At 40.8% G+C, this 18,780-nt stretch overlaps 1 protein-coding gene across 1 annotated transcript in view; it reads right to left on the bottom strand.

Moving 5' to 3' along the window:
- Positions 1–18,780, bottom strand: part of NYAP2 (neuronal tyrosine-phosphorylated phosphoinositide-3-kinase adaptor 2) — a 245,581-nt gene that overhangs the window by 56,642 nt on the left and 170,159 nt on the right. Inside the window, exon 4 of the mRNA XM_087424529.1 lies at positions 12,038–12,247. Coding sequence (XP_087280655.1) covers positions 12,038–12,247 — 210 coding nt within the window. The remainder of the gene's footprint in view (positions 1–12,037; positions 12,248–18,780) is intronic.

An 18,780-nucleotide genomic window follows, 5' to 3' on the forward strand; every position in this document is an offset into this window, starting at 1 on the left:
CCTTTACATTTTGATAATTAAAAATCCTTCAGTTTCTTCAGGTCACAGAAAGGCTCACTGAAGTAATCATTTAAACACCTAGTTCCTTTCATTAATTACCATTTTGAACTTTATTTCAAGGAAATGCTTCTCTCCTGGCCCAATTCAGGCCCGCTCCTAGCACACAGAGGAGATGGCCTCTCTCTCTTTGCCTCGCCTGCAGGTTCTTTGCCCCTCTGCCCTCCACTTGGTCCCCACCATGTCTGCCCTCACATGGGCTGAGGTAGATGGAAGGAGGAGAGGTGAGGGGCCAGGAACGGTCTTCTTGACTGGCACTAGCATGAGCTACTGTGTCTCTCACACTCTGAGGGACGGGAAGAGAGGTGTTCACCTCTCTTCTTGGGGTGCTTTCAAGTATACCCTGAAGGCCTCCCATGACTAGCCATCTCTCACTTGGACATCTCCTGGCTGTTTGCCCACTAGGCATCCTGTAGTACACCTTGAGCCGTATCCTAGCGAGTCCTTGCTGCTCAAGGCAGCCACATGATCTAAGCCACCTCCAGGGTTTTCCTCCATGGCCTAATCTGGTCCATGGGAAACACACTTTACACACATCTTTAACCCATCATCAAGGCTGGAGAGTTACTTGCCAAGCAGCTTTCTGCTCTGTGGTCACAGGCCATTCAGCTCCTCTCTTAGACATTTTTTTTTACTGTGTTCCCTCCATGACTAGATTTCCAATAACAAGACTTCCATGTGGTCGCATTAAAGCCTCTCTCACTTGATTTTCCACGGGGGGAGACACTTCTCACTTCTCATCCCTCCTCTATCAGGGAAGGAGACTTACCATGTACACACACACACACACTCTCGTACACACAAAGCCTATCTCGAAGTCTCTCTAACATCTAGTCTCTAATCTCTCCGCCTGTAACCAGTTTCCTAGGCTAGAGATGCGAGTTCAGTTAAGGACAACAAAATTCATTTTGATCACTTCCTTTGCAAGTTCTGCTTCTGTGGTCTAGCTTTATGCCTTGGAATGTGAGAGTAATTACCTTCTATCATTTTGCAATTAGCCTTCTGCATTTTATACCCTGTTTATTTACATTCAAACCCTGTAATGACACATTTAGGCTATTTAAAATGGTTAACTCACTCCCAGTTCTATTTTTCGGGTTGTTTCTCAAAGCCGTATCATCAGTATCTGGAGAAACACAAATAAAACTATTTCTCTGGTGAACACAAATTCTAGCAGGCAGAAGTCACTTTTTTCCGCAGAGAAATAAAAGTGGGGTACTGGGGATATGACTTACATTACTCCAAAGACTCTCCAAATGAGAATTCTGTTATGTGTTTACCACTAGAATTCGGAAAGGGAGAGTTAAACTCTGGAGTGTGAAAATAGTGCACAGAACCTAGCAACAGGATCTGGCCAGTGCTCCCCGAGGAAATAACCAAGCACCCAATTATAACGGTGAGGAAAGCAGATGTGGGGAACTGTCTTCCGGTGCCTGAGCCGACGGTACAGAATGACAGCCTTGAGGGTTGTAGACACTGAAGCCCACAGCTGCCTGGGGCTGATGTGGAGCCAAGCAGGAAGTTAGTCAATATCCTACAGTGAAGCCCAAATTACAGTGGAGGCCTGCTCTACCAGATTGGTTTGTTGTTCCTGTTGCATAATAAAAACGAATGCTATAACAGAGAACTCACGGTATCTACAGTAGACAGGCCCTAAACCGTGAAACCACGACACTAAATAACGATGCTTTGACAAGTGGGATGCTGGGGGCCAGCCTGGTGGCGTAGTGGTTAAGTTCGCACGCTCCACTTGGGCGGCCCAGGGTTCATGGGTTCGGATCTCGGGCGTGCACCGACCCACAGCTTGTCAAGCCATGCTGCGGCGGCATCCTGTATAAAGTAGAGGAAGATGGGCACAGATGTTCCTCAGCAAAAAGAGGAGGATTGGCAAAGGATGTTAGCTCAGGGCTAATCTTCCTCAAAATAAATAAATAAATAAAAATGAAAAGTGAGATGCTGAAACAAAAGATGGGAAGGTGGATTTTCACTTCTTACTTTGACTGTTTTTCGATGAGCATGCTCTACTTATGACAGTAAAGCATTTCCATTTGAGGGAAAACCAGCCAGATTCAAACAGACCATGCTATCTACATCAGTTAATTATTTCTTACTACACCAAACTGAGTGACTCAAAAAAAACACTCATTTAGTTTTCTTCACGTCTATGGGTCAGCTGGGTGGTTCTTCTGATCTTGGCTGGGCTCACTCATGCATCTGTGGTCAGCTGTGGGTCAAGCAGGTATTTCTGCTGTTTCATGCTGTGCTGTCTCAGGTTTGGGGGTTGGCCGGCTGAAGGCTGGGGACTCTTGGCTTCCCTCCATATCCTCCAACAGGCTAGCTCAAGTTTGTTTACATGTGGTGGTAGGGTTGGAAAAGAGCAAGTGGACGCATTCATGGCCTCTTCAGGGTGAGGCTCAGAAGTGACAGTCACTTCCATCTCATTCTATAGGTCAAGGCAAGACACAAGGCCAGATTCAAGGAGAAAGAGACCTTACTTCTTGATAAGGAGTTGTGACAGCACATTGCAAAGGGTGTGGATACAGGGAGAGAGGAGGAGTTGCGAGCAGTACTGCAGCCACAGCATCCCAAAGGAGCCAGGCCACATGAAGAACTGGAAGAAAGAGAAGAGGATATAGTTCGAGAATTATGTAGCTACAGGCATGCCTCAGAGACGTTGTAGGTTTGGTTCGAGACCACTGCAATGAAGCGAATGTCACAATAAAGCCAGTCACACAACTTTTGTTTCCCAGTGCATGTAAAAGTTATGTTTACACTATACTGTAGTCTATTAAGTGTGCAATTGCATTACATCTAAAAAAATAATGTACATTCCTTAAATAAAATGTACTTTATTGCTTAAAAATGCAAATGCTGTTGGAAAAATGGTGCCAGTAGACGTGCTCAATGCAGGATTGCCACAGTCTTTCAATTTGTAAAAAATGCTATATCCGCAAAGCACAATAAAGTGAAGTGCGATCAAAGGAGGTACGTCTGTATATTAAAATGTTTAATATTCATCAGGTTCTAAAAGTAAATCTTGTTCACCCACACTTCTATGAGTGAGCTGCAGGGAAGACTAGCTCCTCCTATATGCCTGTCTCCTACTCGTCATGCTAGTATCAAATTTAATATCACTTTCTCCAGGAAGCCTGTCTGAATTACCTTCCTTTTATTTTATTATTTTTTTTTTTGTGAGGAAGATCAGCCCTGAGCTAACATCTGCCAATCCTCCTCTTTTTGCTGAGGAAGACTGGCCCTGGGCTAACATCCATGTCCATCTTCCTCCTCTCTATATGGGACGCTGCCACAGCATGGCTTGCCAAGTGGTGCGTCAGTGCGCGCCCGGGATCCGAACCGGCGAACCCCAGGCCGCCGCAGCGGAGTGCGCTCACTTAACCGCTTGCGCCACTGGGCTGGCCCCTGAATTACCTTCCTTTTAGCTAGAGAATAAATCATGTGATTGTGCCCAGCATCTCCCCCTCATAACATTTATAAGAATCTGTTGTTTTATTTTGTGTCTTCATGGCTGGTCTATAAGCTTTGGGGGTACAGGGTCTAGCCTACCATATTTACCTTGTATACTCTGCACCCCCACACCTAGTCCCTGCATGGCACAGAGTAGATGCTGAATAAATTTTTGTTAGAAAACAAAAATGAAGGGAACGAATGACTGCATTAATAGGTGAATGAATGTCAAGTCGGGTACTTATTAAAGAAAATGTCTACCTTTGTGGATATCAACATTTTCTTGTGATTCTCACATCCTTGCCAACGCAATTTTAAATCCCCTTCACTGCTACCAAGCAGAACAGAAACATTGCGGGAGATTAAGATTACTTTTTGATAACTGTGTATAATGCAGCAACCAAGTCTTAAAAGCCTCCACTTGATCCTTTCTCTAAATTTCATAAACATAGACTCAAGAGAATCCAAAAATGGCAGTCACACCGGCCTAAAATCTTTATTGCAAAATGCAGAAATGAAGGAAGCACAGGCTGTTGCACTAATAGTCCTATAGCCAGTTATAAAATGCATAGCTCAAGAAAACCTTATATCATATTTGTAATGAGTTGAGCTTTCCAAAGGAAGCATTCAGTCTTGATCCTAGAAAAAAATCAGAGATCTTTCCAGTAAAATTGAATGAGAACAGAGTAAACTTTGGTCTACTAGTTATTACAAACCACCTGTGTACTAGGTGTTTCTATGCATTTTTTAATTTAATCCTCATAATGACCTACACAGTGAGATTTCCTTTATCTTTTCTGCAAAGATAGAGACACTGGGGCACAGGAGTGTTATGTAATTTCCTCAAGTCACTACCACCGAAGTATTAATTTATTAACATTGTTGTAAAGCATGGTTTACTTGCACTTTTTTTTAAAAAAAGGAACTATATAGATTTATTACAGTTTGCCAGGAACAACTGTCATACATACTGTTCCACAGTTTCCAGCCCTGCTGCCCAAGGCTATGCTGCTATTCTGTTTTTCACTTCTTTAAACTTGTGTGCATGGCACTCTTCTTGGATATGAAGGCTGAATCATAAATTCTGAGATACAGCAGCCGGAGGTTTATCAGCAAAGTTAGCCAGTCATCCCAGCGTTATCAAGTAAAGTACAGTAAGTATGTTTCAGAATTTTCAAGGGGAAAGCATCTTTCCTACAAATTAACTGATAAAAATTTAGTTCCAAAGACTACACTCTTGGATTCAACTGCGGTTCCCTTTCCTGAATCCCGGTTTTCTGTTGCTTATACTAAATGGCCCCATTCTGCTAGATCTCCTTCCTAGGTATCCACTCATAGGCCTGTGGCTAACACCCTAACATCTTTGTGATCTTCCCAATCTTCAAAGACGTGATTAGAATATGAATTAGAGCTGCAAATGTCTTAAGAACCATAGTTTGAGGTGTGGGTATGCTAAATGTCATGTTGGAGCCAGAGCTCTCAGCATCCCCAGCAAAACAGCCCCCTTTTGCTGCGCTTCCCTTGCTATCTTCCCTGTCTAAATTCTGCTCAGTTCAAGGCTCAGCTCGACTGCCAGTACTTATAGGAAACTTTCCTTTATTACTCCATTACTCTCAGCTCTGCTGCAAAGATATCCGTAAAGGTGTCTGGACTCATAGTGACGACTAGTGTTTATTTAATATTGTCTTCCAGACACCCTGCTAAGTGTGTTCATGTGTTACCTCATTTAATTCTCACCTTTAATTCTCAATAATGTCTATGCTTTAGGTACTATTACCATCCATCTTTTACAGATGAAGCTCAGATAAATGAAGGGACATGCCCAATGTCATCAGTAATAAAAATCAGAATCCAGGGGCCGGACCAGTGGCGTAGTGGTTAAGTTTGTGCACTCTGCTTCGGCAGCCCAGGGTTCGTGGGTTCAGATCCCAGGCCCGGACCTGCACACCACTTATCAAGCCACGCTGTGGCAGCATCCCACATACAAGGTAGAGAAAGATGGGCATGGATGTTAGCCCAGGGCCAATCTTCCTCAGCAAAAAGAGAAGGATTAGCAACAAATGTTAGTTCAGGGCTAATCTTCCTCACAAAAAGAAAAAAAAATCAGAATCCAGATTTAGATCCAGAGCTGCTGGATGCCGAAACTTCAGTACTCAACCACTATATTATACTGTATGCATGAATTTATAATTAGAATAAAATTTACTCTACAAATGTGATGTGTGAGAAATGGCACATTTCTTTGTTTTCTTCAAACAAAATTAAATCCATATCCCTTTTCACTTCTCTGAACTTGTGTGCACAGGACTCCTCTTGGATATGAAGGGCTGACTCATGAATTGTGGGGGAAAATGCTTCCCTATGAAAAGGCCCAGAACTGTTGTGCAGAGCAGAATATATCTAGTCTTGAGCCCACATTGGTTATCACAGGGAGTCTATTTTCCAAGCATAAAGAGCCCCTTGAAGTACAGAATTCCATATTTTGGAGTTTGGAACCATAAAGCATACGTTTAGCCTCACTGGGAGCCCCATGCAAACTCTACCCCACCTGTCTTACCTCCCAATCAGAGGCCCGTGCCACTTTGCCAGGATGCTATGAAGGATTAGGCTGCTTCTTACGATTTATGGAATGCCAGACCTCTGTTCTTTCAGAGTTAAGAAATTCCCCCTCTCTTCTTGACTGTCAAAGGCCATGTGCCTCTCCCTAATTCCCACTTCCACCCTTAGCTTAGCCTTAGCATAACCTTCTCAAGGAGCTGCAGTTTCTGGAAAATAAAAGCCAGGAAGGCAGATATCTACTGGCCCCTGCTGCTTCTGCCATAACCCAACCTCTCTGTGCTTCAGGGTCAAATTCACACCTCCACTGAATGGCCATCTCTTGATTTTACAAACCAGAAAATGTAAATTGACAGCCTTTAGGTTTTACTCAGGCAGAGGAAGCAAATTATTGAATTCAATATTTTGTGAAAATTGAGCTATATTTAAAAATTGGGAGTTTTCACATACTAGCATTAAATCTGGGAATCTGGGGTGAGCATCTCTCATGGTGAGCATCAGCTGGTGCTGAGTAGCTTCTGTCCCCTTGAGATACCCCTGTTTTCCAGTTCACCTGCTTTTCCAGCACTCAGTCCTGCTGTTCATCAGTTGGCAATAGATTTTCTTTGCAATGGAGAAATATTTCTCCATACCTACGCTTCTAACGTGGAAAGATATAACTTTACACCAAAAGGACTTCAAGTTTCAAGAAAAATGGGGAAAATATTTTCCTTTGTGGGAGCAAAAAACATTCCTATGTATGTAATGTGCAAGCAAAACATGATTGTTTTGAAGGAGGCACCTCTCCTAACACACTCACTAATGTCACCTGCCTGTCCTCCAGGCTGCTCAGTTTGCATCCTGTGGTGGAGCTTCTCAGAACAGCAGAAACACACAAAGTTGAACACACAGAAGCTGAGGTCTTTTTAAGATCATTCCATATGGGGCTAAGCCAAACCCTTCAGAGTTTACTTCCAAAATGCTTCTTCAGTCAGGCTGGCCTGGCAGGGCCAAGTCAGGAGAGATCTGCCTCAGCCTTTGTTCTCCTTCTTCATCCCATGTGGAAAGTTCTATCTATATATTTCCACTCAATTAAAAACAGTAATAATTATTTTTTAAAAGACCTGATATAATCTTGCATTAAGACTCAATGTCTCCCATTAAGCCCTCCATCTTTTTTCAAGCCCGCACTAATTTTTTGTTCTCTGAATGATGTTAAATGTATAATAAAGAGCAGATAATAATGATTATAATAGATTTAATTGTAATCTAATTAATTTATGTTCAATAGTTTTGTGTCATAAAGAAGCATAGTAAGACCTTTGAGTGGCAGAAACCATGTTTTATGTAGCCTATGATGTGTGTGTGTACATGTTTGTCCCCCCAGAAACCACTACAGAGTTGGATACAAGCTGCTTGGAAACTATTCGTTGATTGATTCAGTGATTGAAATCTGAATTTTTGTTAATACCTGACTTACTTGTATAATTTCCACTTTTTCCCATTATATTCATGAGTATTTGGGTCCCAGCCCTCCACCGCCTTCAAGAATCACCCTCTGGGGAATCTCTGATGTACTAAACAACAGTGACTTTAATAAAGTACCGTAGCGACCAATGGCATTGTTAATTAGAATTGAGATCTCCTGACACATTCCTTCGCTTTACTTCAGCAATTCCTCCACTCCTCAAAAGAGCCATTAAGAACAACCATTTCAAGTGGCTAAACTACTTTTGGTAAAGCAATAGTCTGTGACTGGTAGGAGTTTGTGTTTGTGTGTTTGTGGGGGCGGGCAGAGAGAAGAAGGTGGGGGGGGCGGGGAGAGGGAGAGAGAGAGAGAGAGGCGGGAGAGAGGAAGAGGGAGAACCAGAGGCAGAGAGTTGACAGAGAGAGAGGGATTTATAGGTGGAATCTCCTTTCCTGTCTAGTGTTAGTTGCGGAGTTGAGTACCTCTGTTGCATAGGGAAGAGAGTTATCAGTTGCAGTTCTAGTGTTTCTGGTAGAGAATTAGTAGCTTAGTGGCCCAGTGACAAGGAGACAATACTGAAGAGGAAGTGTGAAGAAGGAGAAAGAGTAAATAATGACTCATTTTCTTCTGTTCCAGAATAGCAAGTCTAAAATGCTCTCTCCACTACTTATTTGCCTATTCTGGGCGAAGGCCATCTCACTAATGAGTATTCTTCAAGTAGTGCACGGTTTGTTTAAAACACCAAAGGTGAGTGCACTTCAGATATTCTATTCTATACATTTTTGCTAGTGGAACTATGGCATCTTCTAGTATAGGATTGGCACATGTGAGGTTCATTCTCTTTAGGAAAATAAAAACCACCAACACAATAAACATTCTTCCTTTTCTCCTTTTTCTCTCAAAACTGATGTAAGGGTAGACTCAATAGATATAATTTCAGGGATACATTTGGGAGGCACTGACTTCTAAAAGTTCAAGAAACTGTAACGCTTTTGAGTGTTCATGTTGGTAGTTTCACTTTCACATAAGAAACTCTAATTTGCACCAACGTTATATATGTGACTACATTTGCCCCTACATTTCCCATTTCTTTTAATATAGATACAAAAATGTCTTTATCGAAAATATAACAAAAATCTTCTTCTTCCACCTTTATTTACCTCCTTCATAATCTAAGATGGAGAGTGTGAGTGACTAAAGATATTTATGTCATTTCTTCTGGTCAGTAGACAATTTACTGCTCTACAAACAGAGCTGAAAGACTCAAGAGAGTAGATTTGAGATGCCATAAAGCAAAAGAGATGCTTCAGGAGTTTGCAGTAGAAGAAAGTGAAAGTAGGTTATAAATTCTGTTTACACTCTGAATTTCTTAGAAGATTCATGTCAGTGTCAAAAATATATTACAATTTACCCATTTTTATGCAACTTACTAAGTTTCCAGTGAAAATTTAATTGTGGACCATCTAATTGTTTCGTTTCCATTTATTTCACAGGTTCTTCTTCCTTGGCCCACACTTTGAAATGCTTGGATTCCCCAGGATCCAATCTCCATTTCCTTCCCATCTCAGTTTCCTGCTCTCCTAGTTGAGAATCATCCAGTCCTAGGGTTCTAACCACTCCAACAGTCTCTAGTCTCAGTCTCTAACACCACTAACTCTCATTAGCTCCAGATCTGTAATTCCAACTGTCTAGTAGCTTCTCAGTTAGATGTCCCAGAGCACTTCCAACTTAACATAGTCAATATTTAAGTCCTGACTTTCCCACACAAACCTTGCTCCACATCTCATATTGACTATATCTCTATTTTAGCAAATGGCCTCCCAGTCACCCATGCTTGAAGCCTTGGAGTCACCACTGGATCCTTCATTACGAAAACTGAAATACATTATACCTATCTTAAAAAATATTTAGGGGCCGGCCTGGTGGCGCAAGCGGTTAAGTGCTCGCGCTCTGCTGCGGTGGCCCAGGGTTCGCCAGTTCGGATCCCGGCGTGCACCGACGCACCATTTGTCAAGCCATGCTGTGGTGGCATCCCATATAAAGTAGAGGAAGATGGGCACGGATGTTAGCCCAGGGGCAGTCTTCCTCAGCAAAAAGAGGATGATTGGCAGATGTTAGCTCAGGGCCGATCTTCCTCACAAAAAAAAAAATATATATATATATTTACATGACTCCAAAATATCCTCCACATAATGTTCAAATCCTAACCAGGATGTGGCAGATACTTTCCACTTCTTATGCAACATCATCCCCCCCTTATCCTTAACGTACCTATAGACTGTTGACTTCATTTCCAGGTAGAAGGTAGAGGCCCCTTGATTTAAGGGAAAGAAGGACCTTCCATAAGTACATGGCAATTTCATTCCCCTTCCCTCAGTGATTGGTCCAGAGGACATGTTCCCCAGTTCTGACCAACTAGATGAAGGGAGAGTCTACTGGGCCTTGATGTCCAGAACTGTCATAGTCAATGCACAATCATGAAAAATATCGTCAAGAGTAGCAGAACCGCTGAGTTAGGAGGAGAGAAGTTTCCTGGATCCTCAATGACTCACTGAAGAGTTGCAAGACACCTGGAGCTGCCTGTCTCCAGACTGGGTGTGATAGGAGTTGACAAAGGCCATTATTATTTAAGCCTCTGTTAATTGACACTTTGTGGCTGAAAGCATTTCTAACTAATACACAAGGCCCTTCAGGATTCTTGCTATCTGGTCCTGCCTACACGGTAATTTCTTCAGTCAATCTTCCGCCACCCTTCACACCAAACACTCTAGGTTCCACCCCATAGCGCTTTACGTTTTCATCCAGAAGGCAGACTTCTTTTCTGTCATCTTCCTGGTAAGCAGCTCTTGATTTTTCAAGCTCTAGTTCAAATGTTACATCCTAAAGCAATTATTATTTTATCTACCAAAAGCCCCTGATTGTTCTTGCCAAAATCATACCTTCCCAAGAAAAACTGATTGATTGCTCCTCTGTTTCACATATTATTTGTATATAATACGTAATACTGCAATGATCCATTTGTCTGTCTTGCATTTGACTTTGAGCATTTAAATGTGAGGCTGTCTTATTCAGCATTGTGCTCTCAGATCCTAGGACAGTGGCTGTTACATAATAAACACTCAGGCAATGCTTTTGGTTTTTATAAAATAATCTTTGGTCATAATAAGAGCAGATATTGTTCATGTTTTTCAGATAGAACTGGTAGAAAACTAGATAATTTTTTTAATATTAATAATAGACCTAAAACTAATCATAATTCCCAATTAAATAGAGATGTAAACCTTCTTTGGGAGTGGTTTTTTCCCCCTACAAAATACTATTTGTTCCTTATGTTTCTTTTTCTTTTTGAGACAATGTTCAGATTTCTTCTCATATACCTATTTATACTTTACTATCAAAAATATATTTTTTAATTTCTGCTAAATTCATGTAATATTCCTTCTCCCAGATTTGAACTCATACTATTAAGTTGGTTATCCATATTGATACATGATATGACTCCATCACCAAAGCTTTAGGTTACATTTTAAGTCTGGGGAAGCTATTGCTCTGTCTCTACCTGGGTACTGTTCTAGAAACATCCCTTCCCAAATACAGAGATCATTCATCCTGTTTCAATTCTAACTTGTGCATGACTGTCAGAGATACCCCAGGCTAAATTCTTGTAAATTGTTTTCCAAGATGAATATTAGAGTTGAAAAGAACATTAAAGGATTGGTCTTTTCTTCAGAGCCCTAATACTATTAAGGAATAGAAACCTGAAAACTACAGGCAATTGCTTGATTATTTGTTGTCTATTTCAATTGACAGCTCTCTGTGAGTCCATTATGTAGATTAACCAGTTCAAAGCAAACATATGCTGCTTTTAAAAAATTGTTGTTTAATAATATTTACCTATTAACAATGCAAAACTGCACTGCAGATTTTAATTTCAGCTTGTGAAATTTAAAGGTGTATTAGATTATAATTTTCTAACTCTTTTGACTTAGATTTGGAAACTTAGTACCACGTCCAGCGCCCCGTTACTGTCTTCAGCCACCCACTTCAGATGCCTCCTAATATCTACTCTCTCTCCTGCCTTCAGATCATCTTTGTCACATTTTTATCCTCAATTCAACTTTTTGTTCATTTTTTTGTCCAGTTGCCTAAAATCTTTTTTGAAGCAAAGGAGGTGTAAACTCTAAATCACTTAAACTTCATAAATTAAAACTGCTTTAGATAAGGCTTCTAGATGTTTCTGAAGAAATTTAGTACAAGATGTTTTGAGTTGTCAGGGCTGCTGTGTTGCCCAGCTCTAAGAAGCACCATTCACTTTTCTATCATCCATGTGAATAATGCCCCCTGGAGTGGTACAACATATTGTTACATCCCTTTATGTGAAGGGCTATTTATGCTATCTCTATGAGTAGAGACAGAGAAATCTGTAGTTATGGTTCTCTAAGTGATAACTGCATAAAAGCAGTTTCTAGAATCATAAGGAATTACCGTCTGGGAGATCATTATCTTTCTTACCTGAGCTGTGGTTTCCTGCTAACAAGGTGGGGCTCACGGAACATCTTCCCAGTCTACTGGTGACCACAGGTGGCCCTGGTGTTCCATCCCATTCCTGAGCTTTGATAGGCTCTCTGGAGGAAGATGCCCCATGATGCCCTCTCTCTTTGCTGTCCAGCTTTGGTAACGGCTCTGTGCTGTGGCTCCGGACTTTCAGCTCCTCTGTCGATTCTGTGTATAAACCAGAGTTACATTCCAGTAAACGAAAGTTAAATCCTTCCAAAATTCCTTTAAAAAATTAAACAATGATTTTCTAAAATGCTTTCAAAGTATTTTTGGAAACTTAGACGAGTGTTGGAGATTACAACGTTTAAATTTAACAGGGATGGAGATCAAGAGGGGGCCTTTTTTCTAAGGTGTGCCCGCAAATATCGCTGAGAAATAGTCTTCTTTTTGGCGGAGGAGAACCTCAACAAATCTTGGGTCTTGTTTAGTAACTCTGCCTTGTTTAAAGAGCACTTTACACTCACTCTCTTTACTTCCTAATCTTCCATTCATTCTGCTACCCACTGTGCCATAAATTCAGCCCAACCACCCTACTAAAACTGCTTTTAAGACCACCTAATGCCTTTTAGTTGGCAAACTGAGAAGACACTTTTAACTATTTTATAACTCTGATTATTCTCTTATTTATATTTTCAATTCTCTGGGCTTCATTGATGGCCCATCTTCCTGTGTTGTGTTCTATGTCTAACACCATATCTGTGGCATTCACACCTTCTCTTCCTCCACACATCCCTTACATCTGGCTGTCCCCAAGGTTCTGGCTTAGCCACTGCTCTTCTCATTTTATATATGCTCTTTCTGTGATTTTTATCTTCCAGGATTCAACTAGCAATCATCTGACTGTTAGTGATTTCTAAATAGTTTATTACACCCCTGGACCATTCTCCTAAGATTTAGACTCATTTATCCAACTGCCAGTGGGATGAATCCAACTGGATGCTCCATGGCTGACACAAATTTAACATATCAGATACTAGACTGGCACCATGTTTTACTAAACTAATGGTTCCTCCTGTCCAGCCAATCATCCAAGCTAGAAGCTTGTCTCTCCGTTTCTTTAACTGCTTCTCCCCAAATCCATCAGTCAGTAGATTCCGCAGATTTTATTTCTGAATATCTTGCTCTCTCTTCTGTTGCACTTTGTATCATGTCTATCTCAACTGCTCTGGTTCAAGTTCTAATCATCGCCCTTGAATTATTGCAATTTGTCTCCTTGACTTTCTCCTTGACTCCCCAGAGTACAAGCTCCATATACCGCCCAAGCCATCTGTTTAAAATGCAAATCCGATCAAGTGTTTTTTCAGGCAATGGATGTGATAGCATTCTGTAATGCACACAGAGAAGTGTTTAAAAACAAAACCAAAAATGCAAATCTGTTCATAATGTACCCTTGACTAAAATCCTTCCAGAAGCCTCCTGTTACCCACAGAATCATGTCTAAGTCCTTCTTATGACACACAAGATTCTCCACCATCTCACTCCGCCCTTCCTCTCTAACTTCATCACTTTCCACTTAAACATTGTATTCAAGAAACATCACTAAACTGGTTGTAGCAGTCTTCCTCCCCACTCCACCTCCAACGAAAATAATACTGTTTTCTGTAGCTACTATCTCCTATCTCACCTGCTTTGAATACCCTCATATCTTGTCTTTGCTCTGTAGACTCTCCTCAGCCCTGGTTACTCAATTTAAGTATCCTCTGAAGCCTCCCCCACCCATATCACCACCTCATGCGAGGATATGATCATCTCTGCATCGACATTTTCTTATATCATCTTTCCACGTATCTGCTCTTCTCAAAAGGCCCTGAGTTCTTTGAAGGCAGGGACTGAGTGTTGTTCTTTGCTTTTTTTTTTTTTTTTTTTTTTTTTCATTTGGTGCCTCCAGCGCCTAGCATATTGCTCAGTAGGTATTTAATTAATTTATTTATTTAGTAGGTTTCTCAGCTCCTCAGGCATCTTTCTGATGTGTGTAGGAAATCCAACATTCCTAATGGAACAGGAGAATCAAGCAAGCATTATAAATGTATTGAAGTGGCACAGAGCTAATAGTATTTTGCAAAAATCTGATTATCTAACAATCACAAGTTGTAAAATTCACCAGGTTGAAAGTTTAAATTAAATAAAGACTCTTTGAGAAAGAGTATAATGAAAAAAATCACAGAAATGGTTCAGAGAATGTGTATTTTGTTTTCTTTGCATGTAGGTTCAAATACTTAACAACGTTTAGCAGTGTGATACACAAATGTCACACATGGTTCCCCATTATCTGAACCTGTGGGGCAGAGATAGAACAGGTTGTAATACATAAGCAACCCTGGGTGAGGAATCTGAGGGGCCCAGCTTTGCAGCCCTGGTCATGGTCACGGTCTGGTGACCCATGTCACTAAGAACTTGATTACTTCTCTTGGAGCCTCCTTTTACTTAACAATAAAACAGAAATAATACCAGCCCTGTCTAAATTCCCCAATTTAATTTGAAGGATCTAATAATATTCTACATTTTAAGATATTTTTAAAACTAGACAGTGCCACACATATAAAAAGTAACATTAATTTAAGTAAATTGTAGCCATTTGTCCTTTATGAATTTGTTTCATCTTTCTACATTCGGACTAGATAATCACTGAGAGACTGAATACACAAATGGAAAATTGCCAGACCACATATAAAAACAGAATTCCACCCATTTTCTACAGTAAGCCAACCTACCATCTTTAAGTCAGACTTTTAGGAAGTCAGACCACTATCTCTAGCAACCGGTCCAGGAAGCCAAATAATAACTTGTGTAACAATTGGCCCCAAACAGCCAGGACTTGATTAATAACTGACAGCTTACCAAATTTTTGCCCCAGCTTCCAATATAGGACCAACCAGAGAAAGTCAAATATGTACCCCTAACCAATCACATAGGGTGCCGTGCTTCTCGTTGGCCTGCCTACAGCTTCCCCATGCCAACAGCCTCCCCTTGGGACATAGCTGAAGCCTTCCTTTTTTCCCACTATAAAGTTTTCCCACTCTCCTCCCTCCCTTTGAGTCTACATCAAACGTAAGTGATGGTGGCTGACTGCCTTGCCATAGCGAGCTCTGAATAAATAGCCTTTGCCTGTTCTCATTTGTTGGGTCTTCGTTTATTTCCACATTGCTAATCCCTTCCAGCTCCAAGATGCTCTGCAGTTGTGTAAACACATGTCGTGAATATTATTCTATGAGATAGAACTTAAACCAAGAGGGCAGTCTCATAACAACAACCTTAGACAGACTCCGGATCTTTAAAAGGGCCAATAGATAAAGCCTAAGGCCCAGTTATACTGAAATCAAACATAAGAAGTCAAAATATTTTTAAAGTAATACATTCCAGCATAATAATTACAGCCAGACAATTTAACCAACACTTGCTTTTCAGTGCCCTGAGTCAAATGGAATAAAACACGTATCAGAAAAGAACATCATAGACTATCTCCAAGCTGTTTATTCACAGTTTCAAAGAAAATGTAACTCCGGCTTCCAAATGTCACAGCCTCAAAGCCTAATGACCCATCTGTTTCACTCCACCTTCTCTTCTAGATTTTAAACAAACCATTGGGATGCTTGCTTTATTATCAACTTCTATACTTTTTTTCTATTGCCATCATTAAGCATTTACCATTTTTTGTCTTGTCTTTCACACACACACTTCTACCACTGGAATTGAAACTAATCAAATTAAAAAATGCTCAGACTTAACATGGGGTCCAATATTGTTCTTGCAGGTTCTGATGACACTTTCATATGAAAGGCTGAGGATGAGTGTCAAGGCACCTCCACCAGCATCAGTGTCTTTGTTCTCATTCAAATTACTCGCATACACAATACCAGGGAGGTGTCACTTAGGTCTCAAACCTCAACTAAATAAAAGCCCAATACAGCTTTGGAAACAAAAAGGAGTTTTTTTTTTTTCTTTTCTTCCTTCTTTGTTTTCAAGTCCCAGAGGTTAGTCTTCAGCAAATTTTGGCAGGTATATTTAGAGAAACTTGAACAAAAGGATTGAAGAAATCATGCTACTCAGACTTGTGCCTTTGTACCTTAACATCTGCCTCCTACATAGAAAGCAGAGCTGAAAAATCTGTGAGAAAACCAAAATGTATTATTGAGCATTTCATTTGGGAATAAACCTGGTTTCCCATATACATTCAGGAACAGCTTCCTACAAAAGGCATTTTCTAATTAAAATAAATACGAAAATCTTTAAAACCGTTGTTGGAAAGAGACAAATGGAAAGTGGGCAATTAGACTAACAAATATACACAATATTGAAAGCTCAAAGAAATCTATTCAGAGGAATACAGACGTATTTATCCATACCCATATATTTCAATGTTTTCTTAAAGTCTGTTGAAAACATGATTGATTTTAGTAACATAAACTTTCCTGAACAAGATCATTCTTAAGTGCTGTGGTCAAGTTTAATGTGGAATCTAAGTTCTTTCAGGGTTCACAGTTACAACCCTGCATGTAGCACAGGGCCAACAGCAGAGAATGTCTTTATCCTCTATTCATAGAATGAATGACTGAGTGCTGACTATTGCTCTAAAATGCAATGCCCACATTGAAATCTCATCTTGAATTGAAATCTTGCTGTGAAAAATGCATGTGTTATTCACTGCATTTGTCTTTCAGACTGTGTGTTTTGCATACTATGATCTTAAACTTCTTACAGTGTTTAAGCTGAAGAAGGATAAATAAGGATAAAAAACAGAAGCAATCTTTTCATGACCAAAATATTCTCTCCAGGATTCCAATCCACCACACCTCATGCCGCTAACTCTGAAGTTCCTCCTCAAAGTTTTCCCATTTCCTACCTCTTTATGCTGTCTCTGGGTCTACGTTTTTCTCTCCGGCTTCTACCTCATTCCTCTCCCTCTCCATTCCTGCCCTGGACCATGAGCCACCTAGAACAACTTGGCTTCCTACGTCTGATGGGCTTTGCCATCAGATCTGCTCCCCAACAGATACTGAGTTTTCCCAGAATCTTTGATTCACTCTTCCTCATCAACATTCTCTCTCTCAATGAGCACATGGTACTGAGGATTCTTATAAATCTCTACAACCTAAAAATCCTTCCCAAACTCTAGAGACAAGGAAAACAGTATGACACTGATGGACCTTTACCTATGGCTGTCTGTATCAACTTAAAACTGACAGCATTATTCTTTCTCCAAACTTGATCTTTTTCTGGTTGGAAAGATCATGATTTTCAGAGTGATACAACTTGAGTTCCTATTTCAGCCATGCCATTTCTTTGCTATTTCAGCTGTGCCATTTCTTTGCTATTTCACCTTAGTCAAGGCTACCTGAACCTCAATTTCCGTATCTGTAAATGGAGATAATAACAACTGCCGTTATTGTGTTCCTGTGAAGATTAAATGAGATAATGCTTTTAAAGTTCCTTACATAGCATTGCTATCAACTATGTTAATTTTTCTTTTAGTGTTCCTTTAGGTACCCAAAGAAGACAGTTGGCAATCATCCTAAACTACCTCATACTCACATGGGGAGTGCCCATAACTTCACAGTCTTCAGGACCCAGACAGGACACAGAAACGTGTAATGCTTTTCCACACTTGTCCCTCACCACCATCACTGCTTTAATTCTAGCCTTCATCTTTCCTCCTTTGTATTATGGCAAAACTCACTACCTGCCTGTCTCCTACCATGGTCCCCTTCAAATCTCTTTCCACATTACTTCCAGTATGAATCCAAAGGCTCCCCATGGCTTTAGAATCAGCTCCAATACTTTGGGTTGTGTCCTACAGCCCTTCATGAACTGGTTTACGGCAGCCCCTCTACATTTCTCTCCCATCACATATTTTAACTGTGGGATTTGTGAGTTATCTTCTCTATATTTGCTCTTCCTTCAGCCTGATGCACCTCTAACCCAAAATAGGATGATTAGCTAATCAGCTATATCTTCTTGTTTGGGAATATTTAACTTGGGTATTGTCATTCCAGGAAGGCTTCCCCTAATTCCTTTCCTTGGTTTGAGTTAAAGACATGAGTGAAGGGTTAATATCAGGCATGGACTGCCCCTGTCCTGCCATTTCACAGTACTTTCGCCTTTCCAATTACAGTAAGATAAAAGTGTAATGTTGCACCTGCTGTTAATGGTAAACCCCTGATCCGGTGGTCTGTACCTAGACAGGTGGCCTGGCATTTGTGGGGAGCCAAGGCTGCAGCTTCTTCGGGTCAAGGTGACACACATGTGCCTTGGTACTCATTCCAGCAGTTGTTAACCTCCTGTGTGGCTGTGTATATGGTAGCTGCTGCGTGTACCTATACGGGGTAGAGGCAAATTGCACTTCTATAAACTGGGTTAACAGGGTATTACATTCAAATCTTCTGTAATTGCCAGTTGAATCCTATGTACCATGGCACAGGACAGAGAGGTCATGCCTTGTGCTCCATGTCATAGCACTGCTATTACTTACTGCTCATAGTTGTTGATTTATACGCCTGATCTCCTCGCTAGACTGTAAGCTTCCTAAGACTAAACACTACATCTTTCATGTTGGTACTCAATATCTAATAGAATCTTCAGTGAAAATTGATGGGATGAATCAATGCACGCATGCTCCACCCAGGACACTCCTGGATCTAACCCCATCCTTAGCCATGATTCACACATCTCCTCCCACCTCTCCAATCTCACCCAGCACATGG

This window comes from Ceratotherium simum, chromosome 37, assembly GCF_057802395.1.
Source record: "Ceratotherium simum simum isolate JZ-2026a chromosome 37, ASM5780239v1, whole genome shotgun sequence".
NCBI classification, from domain to species: domain Eukaryota; kingdom Metazoa; phylum Chordata; class Mammalia; order Perissodactyla; family Rhinocerotidae; genus Ceratotherium; species Ceratotherium simum.